This window comes from Myotis daubentonii, chromosome X, assembly GCF_963259705.1.
Source record: "Myotis daubentonii chromosome X, mMyoDau2.1, whole genome shotgun sequence".
In the NCBI taxonomy this organism is placed as follows: Eukaryota; Metazoa; Chordata; class Mammalia; order Chiroptera; family Vespertilionidae; genus Myotis; species Myotis daubentonii.
In genome coordinates, this window is record NC_081861.1 from 133,143,652 (window position 1) to 133,169,076 (window position 25,425).

Consider the following 25,425-nt stretch of genomic DNA (forward strand, 5'->3'; position numbering starts at 1 on the left):
TGATATTATGCAAATATCAAGTAAGCAAAATGTAAAATGATATTCATTTACATTGGAAGTTTTGTTTTCAGAATCTGGCAGATATGTTCAGTGGCATAGATGAGCTTAATGCTAACACTTTTATGAGGATTTTTAAAAATCTACAGCCCATTTGGTTTGTAGTATCTGTTTGGGGTCAAGATGGTTGAAAATGTCATAAAGAGTCTTAAGCCTTAATTGAAAAATGTTTAAAAGACAAATCCCTTAGTAACCCATCATCTGAAAAATGATGGCAGTAACTGGTTACCTCATATTATTGTTTCGGTGGGAAAACTTACATAACTTTGTCAATAGGCATAGCATATCCTCCTTCACCAGCTTCTTTCTAGTGATAGTAATAATATCTGTTGAGCATTTGAACTTTGGTAGGAATTCCAGAGAGCCAATTAAGACATAGCCAATTTCTTCCAGAAGCTTCCAATCTCGTGAAAAAAGGTAGTAAGTTCTCTTCTTCAGAGCTGTAATCTTACTCTTGAACTAGTTTCCTTCAAATACTATTATGAAAGAAATGTCCTACTTAAAAACTAGAATAACATTTTAGAGGAATTATCTATTTCACCAGAATATGTGGCACTCAAAATCCTATCTTATTTATATAACCCAGATCAGTACATTCAAGAGTTCTTTCCACTGAACATGGACTAGAATTAGACAAAAGCCAAGAATCCCTCTTGCCATCCAGGATGCCTTTGCCTACTTGAGTGGCTGACATATATGTTTAGAAGTAAATCTTTTAAAAAATTTCTAATGTGGGGACCATGCCTTCACAAAAAATTATATGGTACACACATTGGTTAGACATGACCACTTAGCTGAGAATTTTCCCCAAGGTAACTCTGCACCCGCCATATGTAGAATCAGGGCTCTTCTCAGGTCACTTATGCGGTCAGGCCCATTTCGAGAGACATTTTAGTCTCATATTTACTGGTTGTAGGGGAAGGAAGAAAATCAAGACCAATCAAAGGCTTTACTTTATTTATTTAAAAAGGAATGAGCAATAAAACAGAGATAGTATTTCAGAAATGGTGCAAAAAACCTGGCATTGTTCTTGCCAAGGTTAGGCACTGTGAAGCTTTTTACCCTGTGGATGACCAATACTATTCATATTAATAATAATAATAATTTTATTACTATCTATTAGTTATTGTGAATTTACTGTGTTAGACTCCAAACTAATAGCTTTACTAGCATTTTTCTCAGTTTATCCTCTTAAGACTCTATGAAACAGAAACTACTCAGAAAACTTAGGTAATTCATCCAAGATCACACTGTTGATAGGTGGCCAAGCTAGTCTTTCTATCACCAAAATTCATGCTTTAGCCATGCTGCAATATTCTTCTCTATGGAAATGAGTTATTATTTGAATAGATTTAAGAGGGCATAAACATTGACTTATGTTTTCACATCTCCCTAAAAATATTATGATGCATCTCTCTGGTTAAGGAAAATATACTGGGGTCAAGATGAGTTATTTCTGCTTCACTGATGTTCTCAGATTTTTTTTTTTTACTTTAGAACTTCATTCCTGACAAAATCAGGATGGGTAGCTGGACAGGTTGGTCTTTTGTATTTCTTATCACTTTGAAATTTTATAAATCTTCAGTGTTCTTGGAGTATTTCCATATTTCATATGAAGTATCCAGTATTAGATTCTGCTCACAATGACTACTAATGCTTTCATGTCTCTATTTTCCTATTTCTACAATGAGAATAACATTTTTTTCTTCATGGGGATACTATAAACTGTTATTATATTACTAGAGGCCCGATGCACGAAATTCATCCAAGAGTAGGCTTTCCTTTCCCCAGCTGCCAGCACCGGCTTCCCTCTGGCACCCGGCACCCAGGCTTCCCTCACAGCCCTGGCTTTGTCTGGAAGGTCATCCAGAAGGATGCCCAGAAGGACGTCTGGTCTAATTAGCATATTATGCTTTTATTATTATAGTTAAGAATAATATAATAGCTATATAAGTGCTTCAAGCTTATGAGGTAGACCAGAAACAAAAATCCAAGTTACCATTGTCATCTAAATTATTCACATTGTAGTGAAAAACACAGAAAGACTCTTAAAGAAGTTCTGTGGCACACTTAGCTTTATTGTAATTGAACGAATACTTTTTTTTAAATAGCCCCTTTTACAGAACATGTAAAGTTCAATTTTTTTCATTATATTTTTACAGGTTGTCTTTTATCTGAGTAAGCAAAAATACGTCTTTTTTTATTTTCTTACTTAAAACATGTAGCCAGGATTCAAACCACGTAGCTCTGGTACCAAAAAGGCAACAGGTTATGAAAATCACAGTACAATTTCAAAATTATTTAAGTTGGTTAAGGATATCTAAAATGATATTTACTTGGATTGACAGTAGAAATGATGGGTCAGTTAACATTAGGACTAGTAGTTACACCTATAATGAGAGCAGAAATGGGAAGTTCGGACTAATAAGAGCTACACCATTCAGGATACACCATCTTCATAAATACTGTGGCTGTGAGGTTGCAATGGCTACATCACACTTGAGCACTTCACACATAAATATAGCCAAAGCGAAAAAAATTTATATAGTCTGCTAACTTGGATCTAAAATAAAATGGGCATTTAATTTTAAGAGGGTATACTATCAAACAACTGCACAAGACACAATTTAAACCCCAAAATTACATCTAGGAAAGAAAATAATATTAAAATGCACACCCACACAGACAGTAAAGTAGAAATCTGTTCTTTGTGATTGAGGGTGTTTTTGTTTTTTTTTTGATGAGTAGAAATAATTTATGACCCACAAAAGGATTTCACGGGTGAAACACTAATTACAGACATTGTAAAGAATGTAGCTCAGGAGGCTTGTTTTAAAAATGAGGCAGCGTTTTCCTGAAAAAAGTTTGGTCCTCGACTCACAATAGGCTAGTCACTATGGTCTGATGGTAAGCATTTTCTGTGTGTGTGTGTGTGTGTGTGTGTGTGTGTTAAGCTTTTCCAGTACTAGAATTAGTCAAAACCAGACCAAAAGACAAATTGCCCTTGAAAACCTGACCTTGCATATATGTCTAATTGATGTATCATCTGAAAGAACAATGCTAAAGTCTATGGAGGGAATTATGCTCACGTGATTCTGCAACAACTTTATTTTGTGCAAACATTTTCCTTCATTACCATATAACTTACCTTGATTCACCTAGGTGCCAGGAAACCCACCCCATGATCCTCCCTCCCGCCTCCCCCAATCTTCTCCTCTATCAAAGTGTTATAAAGACAATTTCACTGTGTATTTACAAGCACAACACTTAGGCAAGAAGGTCCCAGGGTTTGAAGGGCACATCTATTTCTTGTGGACATCTTCATGCCGAATAATCTTGTATGTGATCCAGTAAAAGATGTTGAAAATGAGGAAGGCCAGTGGGAAGGCAGCTCGAGATATCGTGTCAATTCTTTTTGCCCGGTCCACAAACTTCTTCTTGATGGAATCTGCATCTTTTGGGGGTTGTGGGATCGGGTTGGCAGGTGTGGTCTTGACAGCTGTTCCATCCTTCACTTGGAGGCAGTGACCCATCCCATAACCGCTGAAATTAAAACGACTTTCACGAGTAGCATCTTCTTCCTGAGAGAAGAACGACAGAGAAAGCACAGTTTGGTTGTCAGTCAAATCAGATGGAAGATGCTTAAAATTCTTTAGAAGTAAAAGGATGAATCACAGTTAACTAATAGTGTGGGAGGCTTTTGGAATGGGTGGTTCTCTTTCAAGTTTAACTCAATTATTCATGGAATAGATACAGTTCATTAACTTTTCAGGCTGAGAAATTAAGGGTAAGAATAATGACTTCGTGGTCATTTTAATTAATTAACAAACAGAGACACCTACATTATATTCAGCACCAACTTTTCCAAAATCAAATGTATTAATCCATAGCTTTGAATAGATTGTTTTAAAGTGAAGTCTCTAAATCACAAACATATACTCACTCTATGAAGAGGATCATTTTTTATTTACTCATTCATTCATTTACTCATTCATTCATTCAAAAAAGCATTTACTTAATTCCTGCAGTGTACCTGGCCCTGAGGTAGTAACTTATAGTATTGTGGCTTATTCACAGTCCAGTTCCTTCTATTGACATTGATTTTAACGTTAATGGTAGATCTAAGATTATCCTTTCACAAGTATATGTTTCCCCTCTAGCCCTCTAGTTCATTTCAGTTATATGGCAGAGATTAAATATTCGTTATTTGGTATTGGATCTTTCTACCATGGGTAATTTTCTTAATATATATTTTTATTGATTTCAGAGAGGAAGGGAGAGGGAGAGAGAGAGAAACATCAATGATGAGAAAGAATCATTGATCAGCTGCCTCTTGCAACGCCCCTTACTTGGGATCGAGCCCGCAGCCCAGGCATGTGCCCTTGACTGGAATCAAACCTGGGACCCTTCAGTCTGCAGGCCGATGCTCTATCCACTGAGCCAAACCAGCCAAGGCTACCATGGCTAATTTTTCTAGTGTTAATTTTTAACATTGATTCTTTGGCTAGTTATTTATTTCTAACATATTTAAACACATGACCTTTTATCTGATGTCAGTGGTGTTTTGTATTGATTATTTCTACATTATTTAGATAAAAGACTTAAAATTGTATTTATTCCTCAGGGTAAAGAGTAAATAGCTTGATAGAGACAAATGTATGGAATCCGGGTGTGAGGTGGATCAAAATAGTGGGGTTGAAAAGGCAGGATTGAAATGACCTACTTAATGAAAATTTAGTTCTGAATATCCATCGATTGAATCTTCTTCTGAAACTAGATTACTGCCTTCCACAACACTATGCAACCCTTTCAAGAAACCAGAGGCACTGCACTATTTACCTTGCCTGAAAATCGGAATGATATATTTTATGGATGCAAAGATTTTAATTATAGTATTTCAAAATATGGAATAAATAGATATATTAATCATTGCAGTGTCATTGGACGACTTATTTAGTACTTAGCAAGAAAGGAAGCATAGAGGCCTTTAGGGGAAGGGGACTTGCTTATCACATGGGTTATAAGCCATCTTGGACATTCTATACTGATTGATAATTAGATATCAACCAGTGTATCAGAGAAGTAGAAGAAATAGTGCCAGTTGGTTTAGTAGAGATCCAGACTAGGAATTTGGGTATTTTGGTTCTAGAACTGGCTATGTTGATCTTAGGCAAGATATTTATTTTTTCAAGGCCTCAGGTATCTCATGCCAAAAATTTTGAGGCTAGACTAGATGTGTGGATCTCAGCTTTGGCTTCTGTGGAGCTTTTGTATGTATATGTCTGTCTGCCTCCCCTCTCAGCAACCTCTAGACCAACTGAATCAGAATCTCTGGTAAGGAGAACTGAGAATCTATATTTTGAAAAATTGAGTGACTCTAATGCAAAAGGTTGGAAACCAATGGCCTACATGAGCTCTAATGTCCATTTCTAAAATCCTGAATCTATTCTATATTATTGAGTATAAAGTGACTTTTCAAATGGAAACAGTCTTTTAAATTTCCCCTTGTCTGCCTAAATTTATTGTGCTGTTTATTCTTTCCATGTCTGTAGAATCTTGCAAATTGCTGTTCTCACCTCTATAAACATTTCGAAACTCATGATTAAGCATACAATTTACTGCCTGAGTGAGATAAGATTATTTAAAATTATTGGGCCCCTGAAGAAATAGAAAGGGTAGTTATCTGGTAACCCACTTTTAGCATATGAAAAAAGGAAACCTAAATACACATGTCCATATTTATTTTCAGACTGACTCATTCATTTAATTTCTATAGTCTTTCCTCACATACTGTGAATGGATAGCTGAAAAGGTTAACTTATTCACTTCACTACCAGAGCTAGAATAGAATTATACCAGGTTAGGTTATAATTCTGTTGTACATTGCCATGCAACCTGTGGGTGCTTAATAAATGTTTGTTGAATAATGAACAAAAGGAAACTTGAAGAGGTTTTCTCTATGCTTGAAAATACTTTCCTCACTCATTCAACAGTATTTTAAATTATGCTTCTTAGTATAGTTCAGCTAGTTAAATCAATTCTTTAAAATTCTCCACCATAAACATAAATCTGTCATAGGTAGAAAATTATCCATTGAATGTTTCATATGCAGGAGATGTGAATGCTAACTTAAGGGTCTTCTTATTTACCATTATGACTCATTCAATGCTTTCTAAATATAGAACCTTAAACTAGCCACATAAAAGGGTATGGTTTTGCTTCAGAAAACATAATTGAAACCAATTTCTGAATTATAATGAATAATTGTCTTTATAGCAGGTTCAGAATAAAATGTATAATAATATGTAAAGATTCCTATATGAGGGCAAAATGGAGATGAGCTTCATGGATAAACAGAAGCTAAAATAAAGAACAATTTGTAGGCATAGCTTAGTTGAATGTATTCACAGGGAGAGTCAGTTATATCATCTCAGTAAGAATAGAATTTTAGGCATATATTACCCATTTCTTCTAATTAGCTAGGAAACCAATTAGCTAATTATTGCTGCTGACCAGCCATCTTCAATAACTTCGAGCAGAAAACACTTCAAGCTCATTTATTTTGTTATTCACTGACTAAATTCTCATAGAAAATGAATCATCCAGTCCAAGTATCAATATATACAATTTCTATATCCCACTGTGATAAAATCTTCAATTTTTTTCTGCTGTATGAAGCACTTCATGACACTATGCAATTTGTTTGAGACGTATTATCTTATTTTATTTATTTTATGAGTCAATTTTACTTACTGTAAAATTTACTTATTCCTATGTTTGGAATAACTGTTGTCTAGATGTGAAATTAGACCTAAAGCATCATTAGAACTGCATTGTAGTGAATTGTTTAAGAAAATAATCCTATATAATAAAAGGCTAATATGCAAATAGAACGAGAGGTGGAAAAACTGAACAATCAGTTGCTATGATGTGCGCTGACCACCAGGGGGCACGTGCAGAACATGGCAGGCATGAGCTACGGTGGGATGGTGGAGCAGGTGAGCCAGACCAAGGTGGGGTGCCAGTCGCTATCATCGGGGCAAGTCTCTGGTGGTTACTGAAAATTCTTTGCTCCCGAGAGCTGTGGTCCCACCCGGCGCTCACACCTGCTGCTGGTGCCAGCCCTGCTTGCATCCACTGCCAGTGCTGGAGCTGCCCCTCACACCCACTGCCAGTGCCCGGCGCCAGCCCCGATCACTCAGCACCATCAGTGGGTGCGAGCAGCAGCTGCTGGCCCTGATTGCCCCTCAGGGCTTCTCCACCTCCCTCTGCTCCTGAGGAGCAATTGGTGCCAGCACCTGCCACTTGCACCCGCTGCCAGTGATGGCCCCGCTCGCACCTGCAGCCAGTGTCAGAGCCACCGCTTGCACCTGCTGCCAGCACCCGGCACTGGTCCTGATCACTCAGTGCTGTCAGTGCGTGGGAGTGGTGGCTCCAGGCCCTGATCCCCCTGAGAGCTTCTCCACCTCCCCCTGCTCCTGAGGTGTGATAGGGGCAGCAGCTGCCACTTGCACCCACTGCTGGCACCAGCCCCAATCGCTCTGTGCCATCAGCGGGTGTGAGCGGAGCCAGCACCCTCAGCATGTGTGGGAGTGGCAGTGACAGGAGCGGGGCTGCTGGCAGACAGGGGATCAGGGGCCATGGCGGGAGGGGCCGGGCAGGGGCATGGAGGATGGGCTGAGACCCGCCACAGCCTCACAGCCCCTGTGCCCACCACAGCCTCACAACCCACAGTTCCTTTCAAGGTGCGTGAATTTGTGCACTGGGCCCCTAGTTTTAATATAATTAGAGAACATGGTACTTATAAAATGAAAGATTTTAGCAGAGCCTATAGTTTCACTTATTCTTTTATGCCCTAGAGAGGAAGAAATAAAAGGACTCCTAAAAACTGGGATAGGAAAAGATTCTTTTCATCACATTTCTCACCCAGATTCTTTGATTGGGTTAAGTCTCCCTTTTGTTGGAATAAGAAATTGCTCAGTTGGAGCTGAGGTTGTAGTAAGCCTCAATCAATGCAAGGACATAATGGGATCCCCAGCCCCACTTAGGAAACAGTATGAGTTCAAACACAGCATGTTTTCACTAAAAAGTCCCCTGAGCAAATGAAGGCTGGATGATGCTTAATTGTAGGCCTGTTGATTTCTATCACCTGGACTTGGGGAAGAGGGATGGTCTTGAGAAATACTCAATTCTTATGGCCTCAATTCCCTTTTTTGTATCACAAGGACTTGGGAATAGATATGAAGAATGAATAGATATCATTATTGATTATGACTGTACACCATGCACTTAAGACTACAGTCAGTCTTATCACTAAACCAACCCTGCCAATCACATGCTTCCTGGTGAAATTGAGGCTGAGACCAGTTCTATGGCTTTCCAAAATTATATTTCTGATAAATATTGAAGCTGAGATTCAAATCCAGGTCTGTCTGATTCCAAAGATTCTAGAAGTCTTTTATTTTTATGTTTGTCCTATAAAATCCCACATGGCTTTCATTAAAGAATGTGGATGAAGAATCTGACTTAACTTTGTAGAACAACAAAGTTGAAATAAAGTAAACCAAATATAAGTATTGTTTCTTAATGACATGTGGTAAATGAATTAAAACTGTCAAAGTGTCATTTTGGGAAGGCAGTGAACGGCAATATTTCTAAAAGAAAAGCATATCAATAGATCATCTCTTTTTCAGTGAAAGATATAATTATTATTGAGTTTTTATTTATTTATTTTTTTAAAATATATTTTATTGATTTTTTACAGAGAGAAAGGGAGAGAGATAGAGAGTTAGAAACATCGATGAGAGAGAAACATCGATCAGCTGCCTCCTGCACATCTCCTACTGGGGATGTGCCCGCAACCCAGGTACATGCCCTTGACCGGAATCGAACCTGGGACCTTTCAGTCCGCAGGCCGACGCTCTATCCGCTGAGCCAAACCGGTTTTGGCTATTATTGAGTTTTTAAGAAGAAAGTTCTGGTAAGCATTTCTTGAGCACTTGTCAGTCATGTATTTATATTTCCAACAAATAGTCATTGGACACCTATTATGTGCCAGGTATGTGGTGGGGATGCAGCAGTGAACAAGAATACAAAGTCTCTACTTTTTTGGAGCTTACATTCTAGTGGGGAGAACAAATAGTAACAAGAAATTATACACGAACACATACATATATACATGTATGTACAGATACACATATATGTATAAATATACATATACACATGTATATGCATACACAGTACACTTCCACATACTTACATGCACACACACAGACACACAGAAATGATTATGGATGCTTTGAAGAAAAACAATCAAAGGAAGAGACAAGAGAGGTGAGGGGCAGGGAAATGGATGTTTTAGATTGAGTGGTCAGAAAAGGCCCAAGGAGATGTCAGGCACTGTGCCATGTGCTGGGGGATCCAGTAGTGAGCAAACTAGATCAGATTCTTGCCTTCAAGGAGTTTTCAACCTTGAGATGAAAACAAAAATAAAATTATCACATGAATAGATAATTATTAACAATGACAAGGGCTCTGAAGGAAAACTATAGGGTGCGGTGAGAGCTTATTAATGGGGGTCCTCATCTAATCTGACAGATAGGAGAAGCTTTTCCCTGAGGAAATGATATTTCATTAAAGATAATGAAAAAAATGAAAGCATTAAAGAGGTGAAAGCAGAGTTGGGAGATGTCTGAGATTGGAGGGTTTTTTGCAATTGAGAGATGGTAGGATGGCTCCTGAAATGCACAGGGAAGATGGGGATGAGACAGTTTCAGAAATGACCAGGGGCTGGATCATGTAGGCTCTTGCAAGACATATGCCTATTTGGAGCTTTATTTTAAGAACCATGGGAAGGAAAAGATGAATAAGACCTTGGGTTTTTTGGAGGAAAGGGGCATAGAGAACTAAATAGAGTAAAATATGAGAGATATTCTTGAGTTATGTAAAAAGGTTTGTTGGCATTAAGATAAGCCTGAGGTCTCTAGAGTTGGTGAGGTAATATTGCTGAGATACACAAATCACCTAATATGAAAAGGACTCTGTAGCTACCCATTGGTTTTTCAGTATTAATTTCTATTTTTGCTTTTTATTATTATTTTTAAATATTTGCTTCTCAATCATATTAAATAATAGGTACTCAGGGACTCTGAATTTTGATAGCTGTTTTCCACTATTGTCTTCACTCACTGGAGGGTGAACTGTTAGGAGTGTGCCAAAGTCAGCCCTATCTGTTACCTCAGCCCTTGATAGTTATTCAATAACTGTGCTTGGAATGACCCACTTGATTCTGAGTAAGGGCTTTGAAAGGTAGTGCTCCCCATGGGAGAGAAGGCAAAAGTGATTATCTCCTAGCAGATTTCCCTCTTTTTGCCAATTGCAGTCCTTTGCATAGCCTCTGGATCAATCTTCCTCAAAGAATTTCCATCCTATTGTTCTCACTAGAGACTCAATAGCCTTGATATGGTAGAGGACCAGAGGAAAACACTAGGATAGAGCCTGAAAGACGGGTTCAATTCATATCTTTACTGCCTCAGAGATTTGTGAGTTTTGGACAATCCCTCAGCTTTCTTGCTCTCCTATTCCCTTATCTTTAAAATGAAGACATTAGGCATTTGGCCATTTTCTGAGTTTGAGTATAGCCCTATAATGCTGGCTAGTATATTGCCTTGAGACTAATCTTTATCTGGCTGATACGTTTCTTCCCAAGTAGAGAGTAGATAGAGTGCAAATAAGTGTCTTAAATTTTTTATAAGAGTTTATTTGAGCTAAACTAATGACATATGCCAGGGATCAAGAGCTCAAATACTCCAAAAATAAGGGTCTTGTTGTCTTCATCCTATGCCTGCCTTGATACCTTCTGCCAGGGTTGGCTTCAAGGCATGCATACTGTGCAGTGTTACAGGGCCCAATGCTTAGAAGAGTCCTATAACTGGTTTAATGCTCTGTTGTCGCAATCTTGAAATTCATAATAATTTTTGAAAAGGACCCCACATTTTCATTTTGTAGTGGGCCCTACAAATTATTAAGCCAGCCTGGCTTTCTGCTTTAGTAGAATTGATGGAATGCCATTTGCCCATTGCTTCCATTTCCAGCCTTAATTCTTATCAACAGTTTCTTTTCTCAATGACCACTCCCAAGCTCCTTTGTGTGAAATTCAAGGACTCTTATGTCCTGCCATATGCCTTTCTTGACGTTTCATGATCTTTGACTTTAGTCAACTGCTTCCCTTTGCATAGAATGTTCCTTCCCTCTTAACCTGGCAAGCTCCTGCATGTCCTACAAGACTCTACTCTACCATCACCCCATTTGTGATGCCTTTTCTTGACCCCTGAGCTTGGGCAATGGGTTCCTCCTTAGCTCCTGTAGCACCTGGAACATGTCTCCATAGTGGAACCTGCTGTTAAAATCAGCTGTTTACATGTCAGCCTCTTATGTGACCTTCAAGTACAGGGACCCAGTTATGTATATCTTGATAGCCCTAGTACCTAGAATAATAATTGGCTGAAGCTTCCTATGTTGAATATATATAAAGTAAATTCTTCTTAAATTAATGGTATAAAAATATTTTCTAATAAGAAAAATATTTTTCTTGCTTATTTATTATGTGGCTTATTTTCACATATTTAATTTACATAATACTAAGTCAAACCTAAACTTAACAATGCAACTCAGGAACTGAGGTATTTGTGTTCTAAATTTGAAACACTGTCCATCTTTTTTGAGCCCAGTGTTAAGCTAATGAGCCATCCAGATAGTGTGAAAATATGTAAAATTAGATGCACTTTATTAACAATATTAGTTAAAAAAAAGCATGCTTTCTTTGTAAAGAAAATAAATGGAATAGATAAACACTCCAGAATACAAAGAAATATTTTTGTCATATATGTATCTATTGGCAAATCAAAATAACAAAGCTAGGTAACTGAAAAGCCAGTATGCATTAGTTACATGCAAATATTTCACCAAATAAATTAGACCTTATCAGTTCTTACTCATAACAAAAGACCAAAGAGTATTTGCATAACATTAAGGTTATTTGAACCATAGGCCATCCATTTGGGTTTGGTGAAGAGAATAAAATTCCTGTAAATCTAATGGTTACCACCAAACATCAGTTTTAAGTCTTGAAACTCTAATCAATGAAACATTTTTCTTCACAAATCTTTTAAAACAAATTAATACCTATACTGTGGTGCTGTTCAACATTTAGCTATCATAACACAAAATCTCCTTCATTGGCTTCAATCACATGTTAAATGAAGTTAAAATGTTTTTCTGTTAAAAAAAAAAAAGCCAGCAGAGACTCTGATTCAGGACAAAGCTCACCCCCAGTAACAGGGGGATAATATGTAGGTAAGGGCGGACAAACAGAATTCAGCTGTGGTATGAGCAGGGATTCCAGAACTTATATTGCCACATCATAGGAAGTTGAGCTGGATAAGATTTCTAGTTATCCACCTCCTAGACCCATCTTTCTTTCTTCTTCCAATGGTAGACCTCCCTTTAGCTTGGGGTTGCTTAATTGCAGCACTATTGATATTTGGGACCAGATAATTTTTGATTGTAGGGAACTGTGCTGTGTATTTCAGGATGTTTAGCAGCATTCCTGACCTCTTCTGAGTAGATTCCAGTATCATTCCCCGCCCCCTCAAGTTGTGACCATAAAAAATGTTGCCAGACACTGCCTGATGTCTCCTGGGGCAAAAAATTGCCACTACTTTAAGAAATCCTGCTTTAGCTGGTCAAACATGTGCACATGGGGAGACTACATTTTCTAACCTCCTTGTACATATGTGAGGCTATGCAACACATCTAGTGTCAGGAAGTACAATCAGCTCAATCTTCAAACCAGAATTTAGTCACTTCTTACCACCCCCAACACTACATGCTAGTTTGAGCTACTCAACGGTGACTCATCAAAGCATTCCCAGCAGAATTATTGTAGTCTTTTACCTGGGCCCCTGGTTTCTAAAACCCTCCTTCCCAACAATAATGTCTGTTCTCAACCCAGCAACTAGAGAGATCCTGTTAAAATGTGAGTCAAGTCAGATCATCAGCTCAAAACTCTCTGGTGGCTCTCACCTCACTCAGTAAAAATCAGGTCTTTGTAATGTCCCCTTTACCTTTCAGACCTCACCTGCTGCTCTCCTTCTAGCCCAGGTGTGAGCAAACACTGTCCTTAAATGACCAGATAGTAAATATTTTAGACTTCATGGGCCATGCAGTCTCTGAAGAATACGTATTTTCAATATATATTTTAAACAAATTTTCTAAAGTGAAATACATATTTCACTGTACCTTGGACCACACTTTACCTATAGCACCATATTTTTAATGGACTAGAAGTAATTATTTAAACGTAATTGTTTGACTTTTGGCTCAAAATCTTTAAGCTGAAATGTTTTCACTTACTGTCAGCTGTAGTCTTAGAGAATAGTGTAGAAATCAATTACGTGGTTGTGATGTTGCAATTCCTCAAGAGGGAAGCAATGCCTTGCATATGGACATTTTTTTCCTAGTAGTCTCTGTCAATTCTAGCCTATCTAGAATGCTCAGAAGACACACTAAATTCTAAGAAGCATGAAGGTGAACATCTCCCATCTGGAGGATGAGCTGTTCAATTATTAACATCATTTGCCATCTGTTCAGGGTGCAAAGTGAATGTTGAGACTGTCTACACAGCACAAACTGAAAGAGACAGGTGATTAGTAGATGAGCCAACTGCCAAACTAAAAACAATAATAATGATAGCACCAACAACAAATAACATGAAGCAGTTATCAGTTACTTGCTTTCTAACTTGGATGATCATGACCGCCGAGAGAGAGAGAGAGAGAGAGAGAGAGAGAGAGAGAGAGAGAGAGAGAGAGAGAGAGAAGAGAGAGAATTGGTGTCAAAAACTGGTAACTGTGTGAAATTATCTATTATTTAACTGGCACCACTCCTGTAGAAGTTCCTGCCTAATGCAGGGAAGAACTACATTTCCCAGAATCCCCTTCTTGATTGATTCTTGGTTAGGGTTTGCCAGTGAGAGGAATTTGGGAGATTTGGAAGGTAAAAGGGAAGCAGAGGCTATTATTTTGGGGAATATGTGGGGGTCCAATTAGACACAACAGCTTTTCAAACTTTTCTGTGGGATCCCATTTTATGATCTCACTTTAGCAGGTAGACATGGTAGTTTCTCAGATTTCTTGGTGAACACCTGATTTTCCAACCGGAGATTCATTCCCCCAGTTACTCCCATAGTCATAGAAACCCTAATTTCTACATTAAACCCCTTATTCTTGTAGTAAGCGGAATGTCTCTGTTTTCCTGACTAAACCCAACAAGATACAGGTATACAGGTACTCCAGAGTTTTAACAAAAAACATAATTTTAATGCAAATTACTGTAGTTTCCCTCACTTAAAATTTATTAGGCATCATAATGTTCTAAGGATTAGAAAGAAATAAGGATAAAAAATGATAGAGTCCTGTCCTTGAAATCATTGTGGAATTGGAGTAGAGGGTCAAGAACATATAGACCAGTAGTTTTCAACCAAGAGTGATTTTGCCCCTGAGAGGAAATGAGGCAATGTCAGAATACATCTGGTTGTCACAACAGAAGAGAGGGTCCTATTGTCATCTAGTGGGTAGAGGCAAGGATACTGCTAAATGTCCTATAATACACAGGACAGTCCCGCACAACAAAGCGTGAATTATCTAGGTTCAAATGTCAATAGTACTGAGGTTTGGAAACCCTGATATAGACAAACAATTCCAATATAATGTGATATCTGTTATGATAAAGGAATGCACAAGCCACAGGATAGAGAGGTTAGAGGGCATGTTATGGTAGAATAATTAAAGGAAAGTTAGATGGCATTTTTTCTATAATAACATCATGGAATGGACTGCCTCTGGAAGATATACATGAATATTAATTACACATATATTACAGAAAAGCAACCCATGTAAAGGCAGCTTCATTTTGTTAACCAAGCTTGCCTTTTAGTACAACTACAGAGCAGCTGAAAGGTACTTGCCTGTGCCATTTGGCCAGGAGTACGGATCTTTTAATCTTTCTGTATTTTAATCAAAGAGGATTTGTTACAAAGGACAAACACCTACTCATGGTAGCTTAAATAAATGGGGAATTTCTTAAAAATTACTATAAAAATTATTGTAAAACAATCTTATGAGTCTCTAAGGATAGGGAAGCAGTGCCCTGTACAGGTAAGAAGCCTGGGTTCTGTATTCAGAGCTCCTGGTTTCAAATCTTGGTTCTGCCTCTAATCAGTGTGGGAGTTGAGTAAGTAAATAAAACCTCTACATGTCTCAGTCTGTTCTGCAGTAAAAATAGACATAAAACCCCTTCCTTATAGGGTTTTTGAAAAGATTCAGTGAGATAATGCACATTAAGGGCTTATAACAGTGTCTGGTATGTAGTAGGTACTCAATGTTAGCCATGATCATGACATTGATGATGGTGGGAGGAGGGCTACCTAGCCCAGGAATTCCAGTTGAGCAAGTCAAAAATGAGATTCTTCTTATTCTCTCAGGGCTATTATTCTCTTCAAGTTCTGCTTTTCTCCTTTGATTCCTTTATTTACGCATGTTCCAACTGGGCCACCCAAGCCTCAACCCTATGGGAACCTTTTCAACTCAAGTTCTTACTATCATCTAATTAGAGTAATTCTTCCTTCAAATTATTGAAAGAGATTCTCATTGATATCCTAGTTTGTGGACTGTTGTACTTGGGACATTGGACAGAAAAAGGGGTAGGAGATACACAATCAGGACAGCCTCAGGACAGTGTGAAGAGCAAGGTACTCCTCCTAGGGTGGTGAATATTCCTGAAAGCACACCACAAGAGGAACCATAGAAGAAACAAGAGAGGTTGGCCTTGAAAACAGATGAGTCTGACTCATATGGAAGGTGTTTTCAAAAGAGTAAAGAACATTTGTATTAATGGCTTTAAGGTTGCTAATCAGAAGCAATTGGTTGACATTACAGGGAGACAGAATTTAACTCCATATGAGGAAGAAGTTTTAACAACTCTGAAAATGAACATGGAGCACAACACCTTGGAAGGTAATGAATTCCTTTTTACTAGAGATAATCACATGTTTAATCATTTGTTGGAGCTGTTGGGTATTAATGTAACATGTAGGTTTGAGTTAGATGACCATTTATGTACCTTCTAATTGTGGGAGTTTCTGATTGTATCTAAAAATTGCTAAGTGAAGAAGTCCAGAAGGGCAAACTACTTTGAAGGTGCAGGAAATATGTATTCAACAAATTGTGCCCTGTTATGACCCTCCTTGACCTCCTAGAAATTTCTAGTCCTTCTGATCCCATTTTGAGAAAACCATAGCGACAGTTTGGTTAAGGCAGGGGTCCTCAAACTTTTTAAACAGGGGGCCAGTTCACTGTCCCTCAGACGGTTGGAGGGCCAGACTATAGTTTAAAAAAAAACTATGAACAAATTCCTATGCACACTGCACATATCTTATTTTGAAGTAAAAAAAACAAAATGGGAACAAATACAATATTTGTATTTGCATGTGGCCCGCAGGCCGTAGTTTGAGGACCCTTGGGTTAAGGTGTGTTTTCTCTTTCACTTACCTTTGACTTGCAAAACATTTTATTTCATTACTTTTGAGGGTGTCATTTGTGCAGTAAGTCCCTTGCTGCTATTATAATTTTGAGGAAAATTCTAATATAGAGCATATAAAATATATAATATCCTATATAATAAAGAGCTAATATGCAAATGGTCATCACACCCTCACATTGTCACGCCTTAATGGCTCAGACACTCAACACTGGAGAGAGAGTAATGGGGACCAGCCAGGCACAAATGAGCTCATGAGAGAGGAATGGGGACCAGCCAGGCACAAATGAGCTCACGAGAGAGGAATGGGGACCAGTCAGGCTGTGGCCCGGGAGAGGGACAAGCCACCCGCCCTGCAGTCCCAGGCACCAGTGCCTGTGGCTGTGGCCCAGGCGAAGCTGCCTGCCCACCATCCCCTGTGGCTGCGGCTGGCCTGGGGAAAGCCAGCCCGGGTCCTGGGTGCCTGTGGCTGGCGAGACAGAGGGAAGCCCGGGTCCTGGGTGCCTGCGACCAGCCAGAGGAGGGAATCCTGGGTCCTGGGTGCAGGGCGAGGCAGAGGTTGTTAGGGGCGATCAAACCAGCAGGGGAGCAGTTAGGGGCAATCAGGCAAGTAGGGGAGCAGTTAGGGGTGATAAGGCAGGCAGGCAGAGGTGGTCAGGGGTGATCAGGCAGGCAGGCAGGTGAGCAGTTAGGAGCCAGTGGTCCCGGATTGCAAGAGACAGTCGGACATCCCCGGAGGGGTCCTGGATTGGAGAGGGTGCAGGCCGGGCTGAGGGACCCCCTCCCCTCCATGCACGAATTTCGTGACCTGGGCCTCTAGTAGAATAATAAAAATCCTAAAAGAGTAACCTGTAACCTCATTGTAAAGTACACTGAATGGGTGTATTTTATAGAGGTCAACACACCGTGTTCATGGAGACCTGTCTTTATTAAAAAGTATCTAGTTTGACAGCCTAGAGCAGTGGTTCTCAACCTTGGCTGCACATTAGAATCACCTGGGAATCTTTTTAAAATCCTGATTTCTGGGCTTCATCCTCTGGAAATTCTGTTTCTTTGTTACTAATGTTGTGGCCTCACCCCATCACAAAGAAACAGAATTTCCGGAGGATAAGGCCCAGGAATCAGGATTTTTAAGAAGATTCCCAGGTGATTCTAATTTGCAGCCAAGGTTGAGAACCACTGCACTAGAAGGTTTTGAAAGAAGAACAGTGAGGAAAATGAAGTGGGCTATCACTTTATTGCTTTCCATAGATGCAGAACAAGCATGGTTTCTCCAGGTAAAAAAATGGTAAATCTGCTTTCTCTGGCCAATCTTATTTCCTTCTGAAGTTGAATGATCCTGGTAAGCTAGCTCTTCTCTAATGAATATGCACTGTTAGTTCTGTTTTAAAATTAGCAGTAACTGAAGCAGATGAACACTGTAAACCACCAGGAGGCATTTTGTTGCTTCTCCCAAGAACGTTCAAAGCAGCAAAGTGTATCAGAAACCATCCATGCTTCATTATTCTGGCTTATTATTTAGCTTGCAGATCATCTATGCCCTATACCTCTTTCCTAACTTTCCTGCAACCATTTTTTTCACTAGCACTTCAACTATAGCTTATTGTAAGCAACTCTTACAAAAAATAACTAGACAAAGGCAAATGGAATATAATGGTTAAAATGAGAGTTTTTTTTGGGGGGGGGGAGTTTGTGGGGGTTTTTTGTATCTGCAGTACATTTCCAAAATTTTACCTTCTTCCTACTTCATTACTATGCTTACCAGATTTAACATTTCAGACAGAAACTTGTCTGTAGGCCCAGAGGAAAGATTGATTGCAGTAAACAAAGAAGACAGAAATTGGGCACAATTTGAAAATAATACCAGTATCTGTTGACCTAATTGTTGACCAATTGAGTTTCTCATTTAGAAAGTGCATGAAGCTATGCAGCATTGACACTTAATGGGGAGTCTGCCTCCTTTTCCTTCTCAAATATGTCAATGCAATAGTTATAATCAGGGCAAAGAGGAAACCTTATTCTATATAATAAAGAGGTAATATGCAAATTGACCCTTACACCCTCACATCACAAGATGGCTGCCCCCATGTTGTCACAAGATGGTCACCGCAAAGATGGCCACTTCCTCGTCATTACAAGATGGCTGTCCCCACATCATCACAAGATGGCCGTCCCCACATTGTCACAAGATGGCTGGCAGGGGAGGGCAGTTGGGGGTGACCAGGCCTGCAGGGGAGGGCAGTTGGGGGTGATTGGGCTGGCAGGGAAGCAGTAAGGTGTCAATCAGGCCAGCAGGGGAGTGGTTAGGGAGCAATCAGGCTGGCAGGCAGAAGTGGTTAGGGGCAGTCAGGCAGCCAGGCAGGCGAGTGGTTAGGAGCCAGCAGTCCCGGATTGTGAGAAGGATATGGGATCAGGCCTAAACCTGATCATCTCCCGAGGGGTCCCAGATTGGAGAGGGTGCAGGCTGGGCTGAGGAACACCCCCCAGTACATGAATTTCATGCACCAGGCTTCTAGTATGGTTATAAGAAGATATATTTTTATACAAACAGACTTAATCTTTGGGTAGGTGCTTCTTTATTTCCCCCCACCCCAGAATGTGCTTCCTTATAAGGCAGATGTCATGCCCAGATGAAAATGACAACTTCCACACTATCAGTGCAGGTCACTGCATGTGAACCCAGGTCATGGGGATCCCAGTCTGGGGCAGGGTGAGGAGTGGATGTGGACTGGTAAAGCAAGGATGAGGGGCTCAGTGAGTTTAAGTGAGGTGCAAGGTATGCCTCTTGTCCCTGTCATCACAGCAACCAAATATAGACCTGTGACTGACTCTTAAGGTACCTGAGAACATTTAAACCATTGAAACTTAGGTGAATTTGTTTACTTCACCTGATACACTCTGAAAGCACTTTTTTCCCCCCTGACCCAAAGCAGAAAACATTTTCCATTACTGACCAGGTCACATACATATACACTCCCGCAAACATGAATATCTCTAACAGAAACAAAGTTTCACAAAGTGGCATTCATTTTTTCAAAGCTGACTGCACTCTGATATTTTCTAATTTTTTCCTAATACATCTATACAATGGAATACTATGCTGTTGTAAAAAAGAAGGAATTCTTACCATTTGCAGCAGCATGGATGGAACTGGAGAGCATTATGCTAAGTGAAATTAGCCAGTCAGAGAAAGACAAATACCACATGATCTCATTCATTTATGGATAATAAAGACCATTATAAACTGATGAACAAAAATAGATACAGAGGCAGAGCAGCATCGAACAGACTGTCAAACTACAGCGGGAAGGCCGGGGAGGGTTGGGGGGGTGGGTAAGAGATCAACCGAAGGACTTGTATGCATGCATATAAGCATAACCAATGGACACAAGACACTGGGGGGTAGGGGAGGCCAGGGGAAGGTCAAGGGGGGAAAAAAGGAGACATATGTAATACTCTTTGTAATACTTTAAGCAGTAAAACAAACCAAAAAACCCCCAAAAGAAAACAAAACAAAAAACTGGTGGTGACCCCTGAACTGACTTTATGACTCACAAGTCAATCACACCACACAGTTTGATAAGTTCTGTGTTTAATAGTCTTGACTGATTTCTTCAATGTCAGTATTCAGTCTTCAACTGTTTACTGAGAATTTACCATATGACAGGCATGTGCTAGTCATGGGGAAATTGGAAAGGGAGGCTTCCAAATACATAGGAGAGTCCTGACGAAGGAAGAATCAGATATTGTTAAAACTCATTGCAGCTCATCCATCATGCTTGAGAAGGTGCTGGGATTCCACAGGGAGTCTGGGAAATCTGTGTACCAGGCATTGTGCTCAGCCCTGAGACTTCCTGCATCCTTAGCTCAAATTATAGCTCCATCTAGGACAGTGGTTCTCAACCTTGGCTGCACATTAGAATCACCTGGGAATCTTCTTAAAATCCTGATTCCTGGGCCTCATCCTCCGGAAATTCTGTTTCTTTGTGATGGGGTGAGGCCACAACATTAGTAACAAAGAAACAGAATTTCCAGAGGATGAGGCCCAGAAATCAGGATTTTAAAAAGATTCCCAGGTGATTCTAATGTGCAGCCAAGGTTGAGAACCACTGATTTAGGAGGTTCTTTCCTTCTGATTTCTGCCACCTCTGTTTAGCAGTAACCACACCTTTTTGTTATATTCTCTCCTAAATGCCTGCATGTATTAGGTTGAGTTTTAACAATATAGTTGTGGGTCTCTTGTGCACTAGTGGGCAATTAACTTAATCACACTAACACACAGGATCATTTTGAAGAGTCAGAGGACATTTTATATGAGCACAAGAAGATAAGTTTACATAAAGAGCTCAATTTTACTATTCCAGGTGGCTGTGCGTTTTTGTGCAGATTTGTGCGTTATGCTAGAAGTTAGATGTCAGTGGGCTGACTTCATAAGAAGACATCGAGTCTATATTTAAATCACTCCATATAAGAAATGGCATGACTTCTGATGAATTAGTGCTGGCGGGTTTTCTACTCTCAGACCACTGAGCTATGAGACCTGAGTGGAAACCAGCAATTCATTCAGCAAACAGTACCTAGCATGTACCAGACAATGTTACAGGCTCTTCAGATTGAAAGATGAATAATAGCTTTGCTGTTGAGAAGATTTATGAGATTTTCTTGAGGGTCTTTACAAAACAGGTGACAGGAAGTGAAAGGAAGTATTTGATGAGTGTTGGCTGTGTGCAGTGCACCAGTGTTCACATGCATAATCTTGTTTACTCCTAATAGTAATCCCACGAGAAAGGCCTTTATTAGACCACTTTACAGAGGAAGAAACTAACCAGAGTGAGACTATGGCTCCAAATAGCCAAGCAATTATCGTACTAGGCAGGGTTTGAATTCATTCACTTAGACTCTTGGCTGAAACACACTTCACAGTGCCCTGCTTCTCTCCCATGTCTTTATTTGTATGATTTGAAGTATATATATGTGTATATATATATATATATATATATATATATATATATATATATATATATATATATATAGAGAGAGAGAGAGAGAGAGAGAGAGAGAGAGAGAGAGGGGACAGGCATTCACATGGCAGAATTATTCCAGGAAAGGGTGCTGTAATGAAACGTGTTGACGGGGTAGTTGGCTGGGATGAGGTAAGCTGGTTTTATGACAGGGATTTTTGTGTTTTGTTTTGTTTTTTAATCACAGGAAGTGTAAAAGGGCATTTGATGATTCTATGATGAATTAAGGCATGTAAGTAAGGTCTGGCTGTACGACACTTAGCAAACCTCATAAACTCCCTGTGCAGATATTACTGCCAAATGACTTTAATTTGAAGCATTTTGTGCTTTCCAGAATAAAGCCATATGAATATTTAGAACAATTGTTTTACTATGTTATATGTGTACACAGTTCAATCCAGTTAACTAAGGTGGATTCTATTGGATGGCATTTGAGATCACCTCCCTATTATGTGAACACAGATCTGAGGGGGCACCCTCTCAGTTACAGGAAAAGGTGCTGCATGGGATTCCCATTTGGCTCCCAACACTAGAATGATAATGCTTCTCTTTTTAAGGAAAACAACACAACAAGCAATGTAGGAATATATTATTCTGTATGGTTAAAATCTTTCATAATTAAAAAGAAATAAAATGTACTGAAGAAACACAAGCAACCATAGTGATGAACTTAACATTTTTCATCAAACGGGTATTAATTTTTATGGGGTGCGGCTACAGTGTTTTGGACAGGTCCAAGCCTTGTACTGAGGAGAGGGCAGAGTCCTCTCATTGCCACGTGCAAGTCCCTGCTTGGAGGGCAGAGCCTTCCCAGCACACTTATAGCCAACAGCTGTAGTTGTAAGCTTGAACCTATGGTCTGAACACGTGGCCCCACGTGCCTGAGTGATAGAGTTCTGGTGCATGTAGTTGAGTAGGATTGAAACCAACAAGAATGCTGTAGACATCTTGATCATGCCCCTACTTTGCCTCGTGGCATCTGCTATAAAGACACGGCTTGTGGGCGCTGGTGCTGTCCATCAGAGAGGCAGCGTCCCACCGAGACCCAGCTCATTCTCTTCTCTGTCTTTTCTAAGCCTTACATCGCCCCCACTCAGGGTCACTGAACCAGGCTGAGCTGGCATGAGTATGCCATGGCCATGCCAGCTCCCCACACATTTTATTTAGAGCATTGGAACATTTTCCATGCATTAATAGTATACCTTGTTTAAGACTGTGCATACTGCAATATGTGTGCATTTTTAGTGAACTATTTGCAATATGCTCTAGTGCAGCACTTCTCAAGCTTCAAGTGTGCTTGTGAGTTCCCCAGGGTGGGGGTTGTGTCATAATGCAGATCCTGTGCACAATCTGATTCCCAAGGCCTGTGGTGGGGCCTGGGAGTCTATCTCTAACAAGCTCCAGGTGCTGCTGGTGCTGCTGATCACCAAGTGATACTTTAAGAAGAGAAGATCTACAGCAGTGGTTCTCAAACTTGGCTGCACATTGGAATCAACCAGGAAGCCTTAAAAATCAAGCTGTCTTGATTTTTTTCTATCCCCGCAAATATTCTGTCTTAATTGGGCTGGGGTGGGGTCTGGGCATGGAGATCTTAAAAAGACTCCAGGTGATTAGAATGTGCAGCCAGGATTGAGAAGCTTACTCTCGTGGGTTACCTAGTCTCTAGAAAATGTAAGGACTCATATTTGGTGTGACTCTTGTTGCTCTGGAATAAATCCAGCAGCAGACAGAGTGAAATGAAGTAGAAACGTTCAGTAACTTCGCCTACTAATGTTTACACCCATGTCAATTTCCTGAAAAGCAATGAAATTATACACCCAACAAAATTCATACCTCTGCTACCAGTGCAAAGAACCAGGCTTTGGGTCCCTTTTTTACTCTCTGGTGTAAAGAAAAGAAGCTTGTCTAGAGTAAAATACTAACTAAAGAGGAAATTTCTAATTTAAAGGTTTTTCTCTCTGTACCACCCTTTGGGTTATACTAGCTCTAATTAATAACTCCTGACAGGAGCGATATTTTTGTTCATAAGCAAGTTGTAATTATGAAGCTAAGCTTTTAAAAATGTTCTCTCAAAAAGTTCAGTCCTCTGTGTGCACAGCATGTCTCTGTCCCTTGATGAGGACTTCTCACCTCAGTAACCTTTGCTGAGGGTGTTGTGTCCTGTAAATTGTGGGATGTTTACCAATATTCCCTAGCCTCCACCTACTCAAGGCCATTAGCTCACACAGTCTCCCATCCAAGTTGTGAGAACCAAGAATGCCTTCAGACATCACCAGAAGCCCTCTAGGGCACAGGAGAAATAGCCCCTGCTTGAGACTCACTGCCTTACATCGAGGGAGGTTTCCATATCACTGACTCCCACTTTTAACTTGACTGTCTCAGTGTGGGAAGCTCTCCAGGTTTATCTGATGCAAAGGATAGATAATCAGCAAAGTAGGATGAGGCCATTCTCTGGTGAGTATTGAATGCCACCTTAAAGAGTGGAATTTTCATTACCTGTTTAATTATTTAAATCTATTTTATTTATTCATTCACAATAACAAAATGAGCTTAAGATAATTTACAGTTAACATTCCAAGACTAAATGAAGTTTACAAAGGCCACTTCCTCCTTGAAAATAGCTCCTCCTCATCAGCTGGAGGTACTTCCCAGTTGATTCCAATGTGCAGCCAGGGCTCCAACTATAACTATTATGGTTAATGTTCTCTACCCCATGTTAGAAACATTTTGCACTTAATTTTTCTCTCTTATTGATTTCTAAAGCTTCATGCAACAGGTTTCAAGCAGTTTTCATATCCTCACTCTCTTATCTACAGTAGAACTCTGTACAAATCAAGCATTCTACAAAATACTTGTTGAACAAATGAATTCTAGGGTTGTCCCACAGCTTAGAGTTAAAATAAAGAGAATGGGGGCCATTTCTATATAGTTACTTCTAGACAGAGCCAGGAACATTTATTTTCTAAATGGTTACACTTACTTATGATAATAATACATCAATTAGGAAAGAAATAACTCCAGCTTCACCTAAATCAGAGGTTCTCAACCTGTGGGTCGTGACCCCTTTGGCGGTCGAACGACCCTTTCACAGGGGTCGCCTAAGACCATCCTGCATATCAGATATTTACATTACGATTCATAACATTAGCAACATTACAGTTATGAAGTAGCAACGAAAATAATTTTATGGTTGGGCCACAACATGAGGAACTGTATTTAAAAGGCCAGAAGGTTGAGAACCACTGACTTAAATGTTTTGTTCCCAAATGAGCTTGTTACAAACAAGAATTATATTGATAGAAGACACATTAATACTGTGACTAGGCAAACCTGTATCTCTTTAATGTAGTATCAGGGAAGCACCAGACTTCTCTTATTCAGTTTGATCTTTTTAGGAGTCCAGTTATATTGAAAGTAGAGGCCCGGTGCACGACATTCTCAGGGGGTAGGGCGGCGGGGGGGGGGGCAGGCAAGGGGGACCCCTCAGCCTGGCCTTTGCCCTTTTGCAGTTTTGCTCTCTATGGGGAGTGGGCCTAAGCCATCAGTGGGACACCCTTAGCGCTGCCACGGGCCAGCCATCAGCCCGGCTTGTGGCTGAGCAGCACTCCCCCTTTGGGAGCACACTGACCACCAGGGGGCAGCTCCCGCATTGAACATCTTCCCCCTGGTGGTCAGTGCGCATCATAGCAACCGGTTGTTTCACCATTTGGTCTATTTGCATATTACCCCTTTATTATATAGGATAACCACA

At 39.9% G+C, this 25,425-nt stretch overlaps 1 protein-coding gene across 2 annotated transcripts in view; it reads right to left on the reverse strand.

Moving 5' to 3' along the window:
- Positions 1-3,359: 3,359 nt before the first annotated feature.
- The window catches only part of GLRA2 (glycine receptor alpha 2), a 172,368-nt gene continuing 150,302 nt past the window's right edge, over positions 3,360-25,425 (reverse strand). For both annotated transcript variants that reach the window (XM_059680559.1, XM_059680560.1), the window contains exon 9: positions 3,360-3,638. In XM_059680559.1, the coding sequence (XP_059536542.1) occupies positions 3,360-3,638 (279 nt within the window). The remainder of the gene's footprint in view (positions 3,639-25,425) is intronic.